Raw genomic sequence first — 17,750 nt, forward strand, 5'->3', positions numbered from 1 at the left:
TTTATAATTTACCGTCACTCTCCTGTTTCATGGCAGCTCAAAACCAGACAGTACAGCTTAGAAAACCAGTGAAAAATTGATGGCCCAACTGCTTTTAAATGCAAAGCTTCGCAATCATTCCTTCAATATCAAACCGTCTGTCAGATCCTTGATGAGAGAGCTGTGCTTCTCATCTGCAGGGTGCCACAGTAAAAGCTAATGGATTATTAATTGGTGGGAGGTCTGTGTTTGTGTTTGTGTGTATGTGGTTGTGTTAACTGGTGGAATGATAAGGGTTTCCCTACTGGAATTGAATGAATTATTGTTTTTAATTTGCATTTTACTATTATTTTGCATTGCAAATTGATGCTTCAATATGTCAAAAAGAGGCTTCAATGCTCAATTTGCTTCTCTGTATTATAAAATTAGTGAAAGCCTTAAAAATGTTATTCTTCTACCAGATCTTAATTGTCACATTATTACTGACAGCTATTCTACTTCCTTTTGAGTAGGTGGTAAATATATGGATTTTACAAAGATTGCACCAAAAAAAGGAAATGTGTGTTTGGTAGATTATTGCTTGGTTGAAACAATGCTTCTTGGGCATAAATCTTATACAGCTGGAAAGTTTATTTCCCTTTTAAATGGTGCCATGTTTGTGAGGAACATGCATTTCTGGGATGAGCAGCAGAGCTGAGTATCTGAGTTGCACCCATGAAAATTTGCCAGATCTTCCCTGCCAATGCCAAACAGCTAATTTTTCTGTTGCTATTGACTCTTGCTTTGAGCTTTTGGTACCCCCAGGTCCTGACAATCAGGTCCCTGTTGCCACCTGATTGTCAGCACCTGTGAGCATGGGCTCAGCTGTGGTGGTGAGGTGTCTGCATCAAGACTGCCACGTTTGACTGATATGGACAGGGCCATAGGGCAGTGCAAAACTAGGGTTGTCCCAATCAGCACTTTTGGCCTCCGATCCCAGTCCTATTTTTTTATATTGAATATACCGAGTCCTGATCCGATAGTTACTTAGAGTTTCAATTGTTTTTATTTACAAAATAACTGAGGTAAACAGAATAACTACTAGAAGTCTCAAACTTATTCCATTTAACTTAGTACAGCCAACATTGTTGTAAGAAACAAAATCACATTTCTACTCAAAATGGTGTATTAGCTTTGTTTCACTTTAATTATCTGTCAACAAATAAATAAAGTTGCACATTAACTTGACTGTATTAGTCACAACAAAAACTGAAGTCAAAACAGTTTAACTTGAATGGGATCAAAAACATATGAATCGTACAGATTCAAAACAACAATTCCTATTAAAATGTAGCAGCTTTATCTGAGACATAAACCAAAACACAAAGAAATAAAACCCAAATGACAAATACAAGGCACTCCTAATATTACAGTGCAATTTTTTAAGTGCAACTTCAGCTGCAGCATCACTTTTTCTTCCCTCACTTTAATTCAAGTGGCAACCTCCGGTCCTGAAAAATGAAGCCAATGCAGAAGTGCAAAAAATTGCAATACCGCCAGCTAACGGCAACGAAGTTGCTTTTTAAATTTTCTAGTATGCTGTCACATACGTTGTTGTACAGCTCCATTAAGGCAGTGTCAGTAATGTAATGTCGAGACGGCAGCGTGGGTCTAAAAGCTCAAGAAGGTGACAAAAACCCAAATTCTCCACCATGGAGATGGGATGGTTGTCCAAAGCGATGAAATTGACCACTTTTTCTGTTATCTTTTTTTGCCTTATCACTCTCTCGAGGGTACTTCTCTGTTCTCTTAAAGTCCAGAAGTTGTTACTTCTGTGAAGCTGCCTGTTGCTATAGTGAAGTCAACGTATTCCCCTGTATGTTTAGTTCGGAGACGACAGATCAAATTTGTAGTGTTAACTGCTGCTACCACCTCTTGAAACTGTCGTATTACAGATGCTACTAGTGACAACTGGACTGTTTTCACTCTCATGTTTTAGACTTTTCCAATGTGCTCTGTTTACAACAGCTGACTTAAAGAGGTAGTGAACACTTTAACATTTTTTTTTCAACCGTACACTGAGGTATCTGGGTGAACTATAATAAAACACATCAGTGCTGATGTTATAGCTGAAATTTGCACCAAACTGATAAAAATCCAGATTTTACGGCTTTTAATTAGCTCAAACGGACATCTGCCTTGAAAAATCTTTTCTGAAAAGGTGGGGTGTATGTGACGTAGAAACCTACTATAACAAACTCTATATAAAAGGTAGAACGTTACCGCCTCTAACTGACTTTACCATTCAGAGACCACTCCCATCCTCTCCTGCCTGCACCTGCACTGTTTCGGCTCAGAGAGCTCCAGCTATAGTAACGCTGCTGCTGGAGCCAATGGACCAAACAGGTAGTGCTCAGAACCACCACGGTCCACCACCATTCCACAGCCTGCTTCAGGGGACTCTAGAGGGGAAAACTCCTCCACTTTAAAAGATCGCTATGAGGCAGCAGTGCTGTGGGACTCTGTCTGTGTCTCTCTCTGACAATGGGACATCACTGTCACATCACTGTCACCCGCCTCATCTGAAAAGCCCTGTCGTTCTCCCCTCCCTCCTCTCAGAACCAAACTGCCCACTTTCTGTGCATTTTTTAAATTACGAAGGTGGGCGGAGTTAGCTCTGAGCCAGTGGTTCACTTACACTTTAAATCATTGGCTGGGCTGATCAGATCAAATTGCCGATCTCCAGTGAATTAAAAATGCTTGTATCGGCTTTGATTGGATACATATGATCGGGATTGGGACATCTCTGCTCAAAACCAATGCTCAAAGTTGGAGTGAGCCCTGGTACGAACTCCAAACTGAAGGCCAAGATCCATATTATGAGAGATGTCAGAGACAGGCCACAAAGTGGGCATCCCAAGAAGACGACACCCCAAGAAGAACGTTTCCTTACCCTGTCAGCATTTAGGAACCCTAGGTTATCCTCCACACATTTGCAGTCAAGGTTTACAGGAGGACATGGCTGATGGCTAACCTTGCAGAGCAGATGGATACGCCCGTTTCCTTGTTTTTCACTGGCAAATCCATCTTGCAAAGCTCCCATCTGAACCGTTTGGGTCCGGTTAGAAAGGGACAGGACCAATCAGTGACGAGGGCCAGTACTTTGAGGTACAGCAGAGTCGTGACGTTAACAAGCAGCAGCAAGAGCTGGTACAGTTATGGAGGAAGAAACTAGCGTGGAGGCTGCTAAAACGCCAGTTTTATCAGAACTTGAGGACATTTCTTTGTTAAAGAAGAACAAAGAACAGCAGTAAGTTGTTTTCTTTTTAAAAAAACAACAAAAGTCAAGTACTTACATGTCCATAGTCGTCATGTTTCTCGTTGTTCCTCAGTAGCTGCGCACGTGCAGCATTTTAAATCTATTTTTGTGGGGTGTTGTGTTTTTTGGAGGCCCTATATCTAACACAGTAAATTAAACTTAACAAAATATTTTTCATTTCATAAAGTTGAGGTATTGCCGAAAAAGATAAGACCAAACATGAGCAGGGTATACATTTTCTGAGTGGTTTATTTTGTCAAAAGAAAATTAGCAAAATGAAAAAAAAAAGTCAGTGGCCCTCTAAGGGTTAACCATGATTAATTGCATGCTTTATTGTCCCTTTCACTACAATTTGGTTAATCCACCTCAGTGTCTCCCTGCAGCTACAGTGACGTAAAATAAGTCCACCGCTGAAAAACCTGACAGACAGTCCAATGTACAAGTCAGAAGTCGTCTGAACCTTTTAGTGCTCTCTTACATAATTTTCAATCCATAACAAGTTCATTTTTCTGTGGTTAAGTTCATGTTATAATCTTTGATCTGCCTCTAAAACAGGTCTGGATTTAGACATAAAGCCAGTTATTCTTAGTTCAAGACAGTAGAGAAATCCATAATGGCACAAAACTAGTTCAAAATGCAAAAAAAAAAACAAGCAAATGTGATTAAAAGGGTGTGATTAAACGTGATTGACTACAGAAATTGCGAGATTAATCACAATCAAAAATTTTAAACTTTTGACAGCCCTAAGTATCAAACCAAGTCTAACTTAGTCCTCCTTTTATATATATTAATTCTTTATCTTTTTATGGAAAATGGAGGAGAAGCTACCCAAATATACCCAATGCGCAGTTATCATACCTTTTATAATACCATGCTGGAAAAAAAAAAAGATAAAAGCACAGTGCTCTTTTTTGCCAGGCATTTCCTTTATATTCTTACTCTCAAAGCTAGCACCATCTCACTACAATGGTTTAGTTTGCATACAGTGTCATGTAAACAGTATCTAAAGAGGTGTGTGAATCCTGGTGACCTTTAAGAGTTGTGCACATATTTTGCCTCATAGTTATTTTCTAATACACTAGAACGCTTGGCTTGTTCATTGTTGTTTATGCATTTTGGTACATGTGTTGTCGATCCATGTCGTGAGGAGTAAAAGTGTTGCTGCCTCTGCTGTTTTTTAATCCATCACAGCTTTTCCACCCCCCACCACCCACGTCGCTGTCCCATCCCATTGTTACAATAGAGTTGTAAGGTGATAGCAGGACCTTGATGATTACTTGGCAGACAGGTGGTCATCCAACACCGCATTATGTGGTTAGCAGCGGTCCCCTTTTAGGAGCAACCCTCTCATAATTTCAGGGCAGTAACCTTTCTCATATGGCTAATAAGAAGGTTGAATGCTCACATACTGTGGCAAAGCCGTTTGCTCCTTGTCTTGTCTTCATTGTTTGAAGCTGTAATTCTCTGATGTCATGAAAAGAAAAGCCTATTAAGAGGGAGGAATGACCTGAAAAGAAGTGTCAGACTGAAGGGCCGACCACGATGCTGCATTTTAAACCAGACTATCAAAACAAGGTAAGGTGACCCAAGAGTTCTGGAGTTACAACCAACCTGGCTTCTTGACTATCTACATTGGCCAAATGTAATTCATCATTAATGTGTTTGGATTCAGTAAACAGCTGATGTGTGAATGTGGAGAGTTCACATCAGCCACTTGGATAAACAGGTGTTTTACTTCTGACTATGAAGCCTACTTTAAAATATGTTTTATATGCTGGAGGTTATAAAACTTCCTCCTAAAGTAATAACAACTTATTTGATCTAAAGTAACCTTGGTCTGCCTGTTTAATATGAGAGCGAGATAGAGCTCTAAACAGCTCTGTACTGCAGCTCAGAGAAAAACAACCATGAATTATACATTTGATGCATTTAGTGTTATTAAAATGTAAAGGGTGAAGCTCTGGGTTGAATTTGTATTTGACTTCTCTTTAGGCATTGTTACAGATTTTAAATAGTTCAAGATGTGACTGTGTGAAGGTAAGAGAAATGAAATCACTAGTAGGAAATAAGGTGTGTTCAGATCTGTTATAAATCCTGCTTTTTGGCATTTTGCAAGCTTATGATACTGTGTCATCAAATGTTGGAAATTCAGAATGAATGACTAGACAGGGGAGCTGTGTAATGGCTGCTCATGCAGATAAAACCATTTCTCTACCATTCACAGCAGTAGTATTGACTGAATCCCACAGTTGTCCTGACATAAGGGAGTTTTTTTTTTGTAAAAGCATTGTCTTTTGTTGTTTTAATTTGTATTCTACTCTTGAGTGAAGAATTGATCTAGAATTGAGCATTCAGTTTAGTTGCACTTGCTTGTTTACATTTAATAAAAGTTGGGTGGCATTTCCCAACAGACAGACACGGATACACATCTTTGTACATTAGCTTGATGCTAACACATCCTGAAAACAGTATTAGTATTGCAAAGTTGGGAATGTGGTATTTTCTATTTTAAAACAATGTTTCACCTTCAAATGTCTGGAAGAGTAGATCATACCTTGGGATACGCAGTTTTAAAGTATTTTCCTATTATCACAGTCTGTAGCTAACCTTGCAAAGCAGATGGATACGCCCATTTCCATGTTTCTCACTGGCGAATCCATCTTGCAAAGCTCCCGTCTGAACTGTTTGGGCCCGGTCAGAAAGTGACAGGACCAATCAGCAATGAGGGGCAGTAATTGGATGCTGCTAAATCCTCAGTTTTATCAGAAATTGACGACATTCCTTTGTTAAAATAAGAACAAAGAACAGCATTGAGTTGTTTTCTTTTAAAAATGACAAAAGTCATGTACTGACATGTCTACAGTTGCCATGGTTCTCGTTATGCAGTTTTGTATGGAGTTTACACCTCGGTAGAGGTAATGTCACATGTTTTATTGCTCTTGGCCCATAAAGATGTGACAGACAGAACATTCATCCAGTCATCCTCCGAGCTTTTTTTTCTTTCAAAGGCTCTGCCCTTTCCCAAATGCTGTGTATGAGAGGTTTCACAGATGGATTTGTGAAACAAATCCATCTGACGTGTCAGCTTAGTCTGTAGTCCAGTTCAGTCTAAAGATTTGCAACACAGCAAGTCAGTTTTAGGTAATGGGACAGTCCTGGCTGCTATTCAGTTCATCAAATCACAGTCAGCTGGTGTTGGATATTGCAAATGTGATTCAGGGGATGTAAATCTTGTGTGGATAGGCTATAATCGCCAACAAATATTTGTTCAAGGTATAACATTTTATCAGACAGAACCTTGCTGTAGATTTTAGAAATAGTTACACCAATATTTTATTTTTCACATGGAATCTTAAGCCTCTTTAAATTTCTGTCTCCTCCATCAGCTGTGCATGTAAGCAGTGCATGTAGGTCATATTTCGGTGGATTGTTGTATTTTTTATGTGAAACACATTTGCACCACAAATGAAGTTACCCACTGAGTTACAGTTGGCACCTGTGACTTTAGGTGTTCCTAAGGGATGCTTAGAGCATGTTCTGCATCAGTCTTAATTGCCTTGCTATGAGGTTGACTCTTTGCTATTTAATACTTTCAAAAGTGTAGTTTAACTATATGTAGTGTTGACTAATGTAAAAACGTAAATGGTTGAATTTAACTCTATTCAACTTTATTAAAGAGGTGTCACTTTACCTGAACAGCCTGGTTGGAGATCTATTCTTGTGTTGTTCTAAGGAAAGATTGTATTTTACTATAAAACTCCTCAGAAGCAACTCAGTACTTTAAATAAGGTACTTTTTACTTTTACTTTACAGACAAATACTTTTACTTGTACTTAAGAAATTTTTAACCAGAGTACCTATACTGTTACTTAAGTACAATAGTTGGGTACTTTTTTCCACTTCTAGTTCTAACAAAACTGAGCAAGTAAAGTACCTAAGTGTTTAGGTGCTGTGAAATTTCACTGTCATGCTATAATGGTGATGGTGAGAAACATACATGCAGCATCTTTATTAAAGGGAATCAGTGATGAATTGACCTCATGCGGAAGTCATACAGCAGAATGTTACACATTGTCATTATGATAAAGATACAGAAAAAACAGTTTACTTGCAATACTGTCCATGTGGAGACATATTTAATATAAAGTAACTTAGGAATTAAATCACTTTACATTTAAATTTTGCTATAGAAATGATGCATCCTTGTTTCTTGTTGGACAGTTAAGCATATGATATTCTATATGTACAGCTGACTAAATGTCACATCTTTCAGATAAATTGAAGACTTCACAAGGGATCATGCCCATCCTGTTGGCTGTGAAAACTTATTCCCTGTTGACAGGAGCATCCATTAAACATAAAGCAGGTATAGCTTGGGCTCACCTGACTGAGTGGTCATGACTGACAACTTGATAGGGCTGTAGTCCCTCAGAGGATGAGAGTATCCAGCTCCCCTGTGTGTATGTAGATGAGGAGGTGATAGCCGGCTTTAGAGAAGATACTGAGTCTTTGGAGTTGAAGAAGCAAGGAGCTGTCATGTCACAGGTGTTCAGAAAGCAGCTTTGGAAACAAACAGTTTCCAGAGTTATCAAGGTAAGAGAAAGCACTGTGGTTTTCTGTTGTGATTATACCAAGCACTGGTTCTGACAGCATGTTTTATTTACCTGAGTGAAATGAGAAGGACAGAAGTACCTGTATAACTTCATGGAGAGTCTGTGTTGAAGTCTGTGTTCTCCCATCAGACTTGAATTGAAATACACTGTGCTTTTCTGTGTTCTTCTTGAGGTCTCTACGGAGGTGAGACATTCTGAAGTTGTGCTTTTAATTGAAGATGGAATATATTCCTGATAAGCTGTCTTGCATTTTATTCAGAAGTTATTTGTAAGAGCTAAAGTAACTATTTGTTAGATTCACAGTCCAACCATAGCTAATCCCAATATTTGGCTTTGTTTGCTTCTGAAAGTTCTGAAAGTTATAATATTTTTGGGATTATAACATTGGTCTTCAGTGCAGCCTTCTGTGGTATACTCTGTGGTATTCTATTTACTGTGTGTTTGCATATTGCATTTAGGGATGTTAGTCTGCATGTTTGAATACTCATAACCTTACCACATTGTGTATCCACATTGTTTGTCTCTGAGCTGAAGGCTGACTCTGTCATTCACACATGTAAAGGTAAGGAGAAGGCGTGAAATGCTTGGTCGCCCAGCAACTGATAGCTTGGCATGACTTTTTATGGTCGACTTGCGATGTGAGTGTGTATCTGTGGATCTCCAGAGACTTCAAGAGACTTGTTTTGACTCACTGGCAGAGCCCCATAGTGGAGTAATTTCTATTGACAGATTGGGGTTGGGATTTCTATGATGTTAAGTCTTCCAGTTTCCATTTTTGGTAGATTTGTAGATCAAACTGTATGGACTAATCCCATATCAGTTGGTTTTGGTGTATATGGCTTAAATTTTCCAGTCCAACAAAGCAGCTCCCTCTAATGGTACTCTTCAGATGATTATTCATAAACAAATATCTGTATAAAAGTGCAGCTAATAATCTAAATAAAACGTGTTATAAAGCTTTAGCCACGAACCTGCTTGATATTGTTATGTGTTGTGTTGAAAGGCAGTTAGCAGCTACATTCCCTCACAGCCTCAAACGCATCACAAAGGACTGAACCAAACTCCAGGACAGACCTGACAAAGCTTGACTATTTACTTTTAACAGATTTTCATCTTTGTTTCCCTGGATTGTGAGTAAATTATTGTAAACTTAGTTTCTTATGTCAGGCTTAAACAGACAAGTAGAGCAGCTGCTACCTGCTATGTACTATGCAATTTTTTAAAGTTCCTAATATGATGTGGAACTCTCTTTCCAATAAATCATTCTATAATTTAATTGGCACAATATTGAATACATCAAACTAGGGAAGAACGATTCTAATGAAAAATATTTAAATGCAATTTTTAAACTCAAATTGCAAGTGCAATATGAAGCCAGCCTCAAGCAGACACTCAAGAAATAGCTATTTTTTGCACTTCGGCATTTGTTTCATTTTTGACAGCAGAGGTTGTTGCTTGGTCCTTGTGTGTAAGAAATGCTGTATGGGAGTGGAGTGCTGCAGCACCGGCTGCAGGTCAAACTTCAAATTTCTTTGCATAAAAGAAAATATTGATGAGCACAGAACTATGAATTTTAAACAACTACTTTTGCTGTCCCGTGCAACTCTGAAGTATTCACTGAAGTAAACTATTACTTGCAGCCACTTTCTGGAGAGTGGTTGGTGCGTGGCAAATGTTATTCTTATTTCTGGGAAGGTTACATTTTTACTGCATATGGTCCTGAGTGAAAGTCTTTAAAAAATATCTTACTTGCTTTTTTTTCTTATTAAATGACACTGAATTCTTATGTTTGTTTGTTTGTTTTTTTGCACTGTTTTCAAGCTGCTGAAGGGTTAATGTGTTCCTGTCTAACCTCACTGAAATACAGTGCCTATAAAATGTCATCACCATTTTGTCCTTTTGTTGATTTTGTAACCTAATCATTGTCAATATAATTGGGCTTTTTGACAAATAAAAATACAAAAAGACCCTTTTAATATCTAATTTATTAATTAATTATTAAATAAAGATATGTTATTTAAAATAAATTATTGTATAGATATTCACCCCTTTAAAGTAATTGACCTAATTCAACAGAGGTCCAGACCAATGGCCCTAGTAGTCTCACCATTAGTGAAATGGGAATCAGCTAAGTGCAGTGAATGTGTTTCAAGTGATTGTAGTATAAAGACACCCGTGTCTGGAAGGTTAATCAGTATCAGTATTCCTGGCTACCATTACACCATGAGGACAAAAGAACACCCCAAACAACTCAGATAAAGGCTATTGAAAAGTTTAAGTCAGGGGATGGATACAAAAAAATCCAAGGCACCAACCATCCACTGGAGTTCAATTAAATCCATTATCGAGAAATTGAATGAATATGGCACGTGTGTAAAACTGCATAGATCAGGCAATCCTAACAAACTGAGTGGCTTTGCAGAGAAGCCACCAAGACACCTATGACTACTCTGAAGGAGTTACAAGCTTCAACAGCTGAGATGGGAGAGACTCAGCATACAACAACTGTTGCCTGGTTTCTGCACCAGTAACAGCTAATGGAAGAGTGGCAAAGAGAAAGCCACTGTTGGAGAAAACTCAAACTCAAAAAGAGTTTGCCAAAAGGCATGTGGGAGACTCCATGGACTCCAGACGCCATCTGACAATATGCTATGTTTGGGGGACACAAAATACTACACATCACCACAAACACACCCTCCATTGTGAAGCACAGCGGTGGCATCATCATGCTGTGGGGTTGCTTCTCAGCAGCTGCCTCTGGAAGGCTTGTAAAGGTAGAGGGTAAAATCAATTCAGCGAAATACAGGAAAATCATAAAGGACAATCTTTTTCAGTCTGCAAGAGGACGGCTTGGGAGGAGTGTTATTTTTAAGCAAGACCATGCCATGAAGCAGTAAAAGCTGCAAAGAAATTGTTTAAAGACAACAAAGTGAATGTTCTGTAGTGGGTGAGTCAAAACCCAGACCTCAATCCAAAAGAGAATTTGTGGCTGAACATGAAAAGGGCTGTTCACACCCAATCGTCGTGGAACCTGACAGAGTAGTTTTGCAAAGAAGAATGGAGTAAAATTGCAGTGTCCAGATGTGCAAGCTTGATTGAGACCTATCCAAACAGACTCTGTGCTGTGAAAAATGCAAAAAATATATTTCCCAGAACACAAAATCATTTTATCAAACTCAAAAACAAACTGTAACTTTTATGCGGTCGCTTATTTTGCATTACTTATTTTTATTTAATTGACATTACTGTAGAAATCTGTTTTCATCTTGACAAGAGGTTTTAGTCATTTTTTATTTAAAAAAGATTGTATCGACCCTGATTGATTTATTAGAACTACAAAAGTACTCAGAGCGCAGACCTCCGCCATTAGCCCTATATCCCAATAGTGAAGAATCCTTTAAAAACATTCCTGGATCCAGACGGTGATCTGGATCACTCCCAAAATGTAACTCGCCAATTACTCCCTCCCTGGTGGAGTGGAGACAGGGTGAGGCAAAGCATTGGCTTTACTACGTGTGGAAGTCATGGCAGAGGGTGCATATTCCTTTATTCCTCCCAGCATTGTGAGTATTCTCACTACAGTTTGCTGTCTTTTCTCTCTGTTACGCTCCGACTCGTCTCTTTGACCAGGCGTGCGTCTTTCAAACTCTATAAACTCCAAAACTTTGAATAAGTTACTCATGTCCGCCATCTCCTGGTGTAAAGTGGTAACAGTGCAGACCTCTGTCATTAGCCCTATCTCCCAATAGTACAGAATCCTTTAAAAAAAATTCCTGGATCCAGACGGTGATCCGGATCAGTCCCAAAATCTAATCAGTTCTTCCACATGCCATTTCTGACATTTCCAGAAAATTTCATGAAAATCTGTCCATGACTTTTTGAGTTATGTTGCTAACAAACGAACAAATCCACCCGATCACATAACCTCCTTGGCGAAGGTAGCAATTAAAAGCTAAAAAATCCAAGGGGTGAATACTATAGGCACTGTACACTGCTTGTGATGTTGCTGACATGCTCCATGTCTCTTGCCCCGTGGCCAACCACCTGGCTTTAACTAACAAAATTCAATACTTTAACTTTTACCTACACTAATCTGGAGTAGGATCTTTTTTTCTGTCTTTATATCAAATCCCACCCTCTCCTTTTTCTGTTCCCCTCTACATTTTTTAATACCTCTCCTTTTTGTTTCTCTTACTTCCCTCTCACTTCTTTTCTATACTTTTTTCCATCAATGCCAGTCAGAGGACTGATTGCTGTCTTGTGTTTAATGCACCTTGTGTGTAGCTGTCTACATATTCTAATCATCCTCCAGTGCCCCATGTCTGTCTAATCCTTGCTACTGTCTTTTGGGTCTGACATCGTCTCTGAATGTTCCTTTCTAAGGCTTTATTCAGGTGTGTTTCTATCTAATCTCAAACATGTCACTCTATTCACCCAGTCCACATGGTCTGAGGCAGGGTGCTTGTATGTATAAAATGGTCTTTCTCTAGCGCTCACAACACACAATCAGTTGAGGGTGGTAAAAAAAGGCAAATGCTAATAGTATCACTGTTCTATGTTGTGTATGTTTATGTGCATGTGTACTTTTAACTCAAGGCAGAGAGATGAGAGAACTGGAGAACATGATCATAGAGAAATGTGATCACGCTCTGTTTCATTTGCAGAGTTAAAGTTTAATCCAGTTGTTAATGATTGTCATAATGCTTAAGTATAAAAAGATATTGTCAGAGTTGTTTTTTGTGACATTGCCATCACGTTTCCTGCTTTTCTGTCAAAGAGCAGCTTTAAAAGGTGTCTTGCTGTCTTGACGTCAATGCAGAAAAGTATTTAAAGCCAGAGACAAGCTATTTCTGTCACCTGTGTTTAAACTCTAGTCAGACTAAAGGAAGGGGAAATGAGAGAATTTAAATGCACCCTGCAGCTGGCACACTGTGAGACACAAGGTTTCATGTAATTTATTGGCTAACCTTGTTCCTGTGTTACTGAGCAGCGTAACCTGGCAACCCATTGTGGCTGATGACACTGTCCCGATCCTAAACGTCATGGTCTGTTGTAAATTGACTGTGGGGTTTAATTATTCTAGGAAACAGGAATTTTGAAAACTTTGGGTAGGTGCTCGAGAGACACTGAAGCACTCCTAATGAGTAGAAGGACGAATAATGGAGAGATGCATCTGCAGCCCTTGAAGGACATTCACACATTAGACTAAACCATGGTTCTTTGAGAATTTTTTCTTATAATGACAGAGAAGAAGTGTAAAACCACTGGAGAGCTTCAATCATCTGTTATCAAAAGCCTTATCAGGATAAACAAAGTATGTGAGATATGTTTGAGTGGCTTTCTGATGTTTTGGAAATGTGAAGGAATAATTTATGTGATTTTTATTCTAATCATCAGTCCCAAAGCTGAGCTCTTAAGGCTTTAATTTTGTTAAGTGCAAATGTTAGTTTTCTTGTTAGAGAAATCTCTAGAGAAATTGAATGCTACGTGTTTATTATCTTTGAGAGCATGATTCTGGTCTTGATTTAAATTTGCTGTACATTTTATTCAGCAAAAGTTGAAAGAGGAGCGTGAAGCCAAGCGGGCCCAGCTGGATGGAAGACATGACTATGTGCTCAGCATCGTGGCTTCATGCCTGGGACTGGAGAAAGCAGATGTGGAGGATGCCATCCTTGAAGGGAATCAGGTATCCTGTTCTTTAACATTATCTAGCAAAATTGTCAGTCTTTTTAAGAGATTGATAGCAATCTTCAAACTGACTTTTGGATCATTTAGCCTTAATTTTAACAGTTTTCCCATTACGATACAAAAATGTATTTAACAGTGGAGTCCTGGCCAAGACAGCAGCATGAGAACCTCCACACGTGACAAACAACAGACCATAACAAACAAAGGTTATATCAAATCAGCAGCATTCAGCAGTAAAACATGCATATAGGTACATCCATAAAAAATATAATATCATGAAAATGATCATTTTTATTCTCTTTGTGATTTAATTCAAGAAGTGAAACTTCTATTTATTTTAGATTCATTATTACAAAGTCAAATATTTCAGGACTTCTTTTGTTTTAATCTTGAGGATTACAGTTCACAGCTCACACAAATAAAAAAATCCACTATCTCAAAATATTACAATATCTCAAAACAACAGCCCAAAAAAGGATTTATAATACAGAGATGTTCAACTTTTGAAGAATTATATTCATTTATGCCTCCATTCATTGGTTGAAGCTTCTTTTGCATCAATGCAACATGGCATGGAGCCAATCAGTCTGCGGCAATGCTGGGGTGTTATGAGGCTCAGGTTGCTCTGATAGCAGCCTTCAGCTTGTCTGTATGATTGAGTCTGGTGTCTCTCATCTCCCTCTTGACATTTCCAGAGATTCTATATGGGGTTCAGGTTTTTGCTTCACTGTGTGCAGGTGCCAAGTCCTGCTGGAAAAAGAAATCAGTATCTCCATGAAACTTCTTAGCAGATAGAACCATGAAGTGCTCTTAAATCTCCAGGTAGACGGTTGACAGTGTTGACTCTGAACTTGATAAAGCACTGTGGATTAATAGCAGCAAAAGACACAGTGTCATGAAAAAGTACTTGCCCCCTTTCTGATTCCTGTTTTTTTTTGCATATTTATCATACTTAAATGTTTCAGATAAATATGCAAAAAAGTCAGGAATCAGAAAGGGGGCAAATACTTTTTCACAGCACTGTAGTACCTCAAACCATCACTGAACGTGGTTACTGAAAACACTGGACTTCAAGCGCCTTCGCTTCTACGCCTCTCAGATCTTCCTCTAGACTCTGGGACATTGATTTTTAAAATAAACTCAAAATTTCCTTTCATCTGAAAACAGGATGTTGGACTACTGAGCTACGGAGCAGTTCTTTTTCTCCTTAGCCCTGATGAGATCCCAAACTCTTTTAAGTTCTTAAATCTGCCTTGTTTGAAACCCCCCCTGAAGGCTTAGCTCAACCCTGTTACTTGTGCACCTTTTCTTACTGAACTTTTCAGTCAACTTTCCGTAAATTTGCTTTATTACAGCCTCTGAGAAAAGCCTGCCCATTAAGTATGGACCTTCTGTGGCTTGCCCTCCTTGTGTAGGGTGTCAGAGTTTGTCTTCTAAACATATGTCAAGTGGCCAGTTTTCAAAAAAAGTGAAAAAAGGAGCACCTTCCAAACAATAAACTCCTCAAGGTGCACGACAAAAAAGACTTACTAGAAAAGGAGACGTCAGCACTCACAAATGTCCTTTTAGGTAGTTTTATTTAGGCAAGGCACAACAGACGAGTTTTCACTCGTGGTCTTCTTCAGTGTTGTGTGTCAAAGGAGTGCTGACATCTCCTTTTCTAGTAAGTCGGCAGTCTTCCCCATGATTGTGTTTGTTTGTACTGAACCAGAGTGAGAAAATGAAGGTTCAGGAAACCTTACAAATTAGACTTTCCCCATAATATTTTAATATTTTGAGGTAGTGGATTTTTGATTTTCGTGAGTTGTAAGCTGTAATCTTCAAGATTAAAACAACAAGAAGTCTTGAAATTTTTCACTTTGTTTCAGATGAATCATGAATATAGGAAAACTTAACTTTCTGAAGTAAATCAGTAAAAATCTCCCAGGCTCATATAACACTCAAGATTAAGATAACCTGTAGCTCAGACCAAGATGATGGCACAAAAAACATTCAAAACTCTTTAAGTAAAGACAGAGCGAGTTTCATAATAATAATAACAAATCCATGAGAACAAAGGTTACAGCTACCAGCAGATTTCGGAGACAGAAGAGAACTTGAATAACCAGGCAGTTCATGTAAAATGGCTTTATAAATAAAGAGGTACCAATATTCTGTTGTATGAGGAAGACCAACCATAAATCCCAGTGACGTGTTAAAAACCTAGACCAGAGACAACTTTAAGGCAGCATAGTACACTGATTATTATTTACAAAAAATACAGTAATTTTATTTTTTACTCTCAGAAACATTTTACTCAATTATTTTGAGGTGGTGCAGAATGATTAAAGTCATTTATTATTGTTAAGATTAGTGTAACTGTTTTAGTTTAGATGATGCCTGCACTGTTCACCCTAAATTAACCCTAAATGCCAAATTGGCTCTCTTTCCTTAAATCTCTCTGGGTAGTCTTTAGCTAGTTATGAACCAGGAAGTTGATAATGTCTTCTCATGACCTTAAAAAGAAGATGAGTGCATCAGCGTGAAGACTGATTATTTGGATGTTGATTGTTTTGCTAAAGCAGCCTATTTGTCCAGGATTCGCAACAAGAGAAAGATTAGATCATTCACAGAAAGCAGGATGAGGTTTCTTATTTAGAACATGTTCAGAAGGTCAGAGGTTGCTTAAATTAATGTATGTTTAAAGTTCCTCACAGAGGCTGTCTGTTTGTCTGTACTAAAAACATTTATTTTCATGCTTCTTAGATTGACCGCATGGAGCAGTTCTTTGTGGCTGAGGGTCTTCCACACCTCATGTTCTACTATCAGGACACAGAGCCTCCTGAAGCAGGTATCAAGTCGAACCATGGCAATTAATTGAATGTATAGGCTGGTTTAATCATTTATAATGCATCACTAAGATTTTCTGCCCCTATCTTGATGACAGCAGCTATGGCAGTACAGTAACTGATATGTCCACATACAGCATAACCGAATTCACTCCCCCGCTATCTGGATCACTGTGAGAAATCCTCATGATGATACAGAGCTATGTCCATTTTTCTTTTTTGTTTCAGCAGCAGCAGCGGCCTCTGCACCCTCTCAGCCTGTTGCCCATCGGTCTGGCCACAACAAAAAGCCTAAAGTATTTGTGACAGATGGAAAGGATGTGGCTCTGACTGGAGTATGTGTGTTTTTCACCAGAGCCAACACTTTCAAGACGATTACCTCTGAGAACATACACAGAGTGAGTCACTTTGTAACTCTTTGAAACATAGAGAACGAAAAAATGCTGGTTCCAGGATTATTTAATAATGTTTATTGTTAACCAATTATCATTATGTTATCGATATTTTTTGGAAAATACTGTAAGTTGACAAATTTACGTCAAAAGCCAAATTTATTTTGAAATAAAAAAAGTAAAACTAAACATTGTATTACTGAGGGGCTGGGGGGAAACTAGACAGTGTATATGTATGTTTACTAAGTATAAGTGTTACAGGAATCTAGAGGTGCTTTTTGACGGCAGGAGCTTTCCCCAGGATAGGAACCTTTGGAGGAACCTTGTGCTTTTCGGCCCGAGGAACAAGGGTCTAAAGCAAGCGTTTCCACCAGGGGGCCCACTTTGATTGAGTACAGTTTTTGTGGTATGGTATGGTAAACCCAAAAATAGTTTGCATTTCCAGACACCCGTTCCCTTACTTGAAGGGTGGGCTGAAGGGGGTATGCATGTGTATGACGTCACAGGCAGCGTGAGTCTCTGCTGCTCCAGCCACTGAGTGTCAGAGACGATGAGCTGGTGACAAATCCGTAGGGAGTAAGCAGTAAACGGCTCTATTTCTGCTGAAAAGTGCTGTCATTTTTCACTGATGAACTGAGCTGATCTGTCGAGTCTAAATATCCCTAACTGAAGCAAATACTAGTCTGTTTTTTCTCCTGTTTTCACCCACTACTCATAGAGCAGACAGCCCTGTTTTGCAGCCCAGCTGAAGAGTTGTGTCTTGCACTAAATGTGATATCAGTGCAAACCCTCTATTCTTTGTGTGTAGTAGGGTAAGCTTGGCATCCCTACAGAGGAGTGCAAAAAAAGTGGAATGGTGTGGGTCAGTTATTTGGGACCCTTTTCAACTTTTGATGATGGAAATGCAAACAACCGTGTACTGTGCCATACCAAACTGAACGAGACCACCTGG

At 38.8% G+C, this 17,750-nt stretch overlaps 1 protein-coding gene across 1 annotated transcript in view; it reads left to right on the forward strand.

Moving 5' to 3' along the window:
* Positions 1-17,750, forward strand: part of dnah5 (dynein, axonemal, heavy chain 5) — a 172,962-nt gene that overhangs the window by 2,184 nt on the left and 153,028 nt on the right. Inside the window, exons 2-4 of the mRNA XM_041793296.1 lie at positions 13,442-13,576; positions 16,324-16,408; positions 16,635-16,804. Coding sequence (XP_041649230.1) covers positions 13,442-13,576; positions 16,324-16,408; positions 16,635-16,804 — 390 coding nt within the window. The remainder of the gene's footprint in view (positions 1-13,441; positions 13,577-16,323; positions 16,409-16,634; positions 16,805-17,750) is intronic.

This window comes from Cheilinus undulatus, linkage group 8, assembly GCF_018320785.1.
Source record: "Cheilinus undulatus linkage group 8, ASM1832078v1, whole genome shotgun sequence".
In the NCBI taxonomy this organism is placed as follows: domain Eukaryota; kingdom Metazoa; phylum Chordata; class Actinopteri; order Labriformes; family Labridae; genus Cheilinus; species Cheilinus undulatus.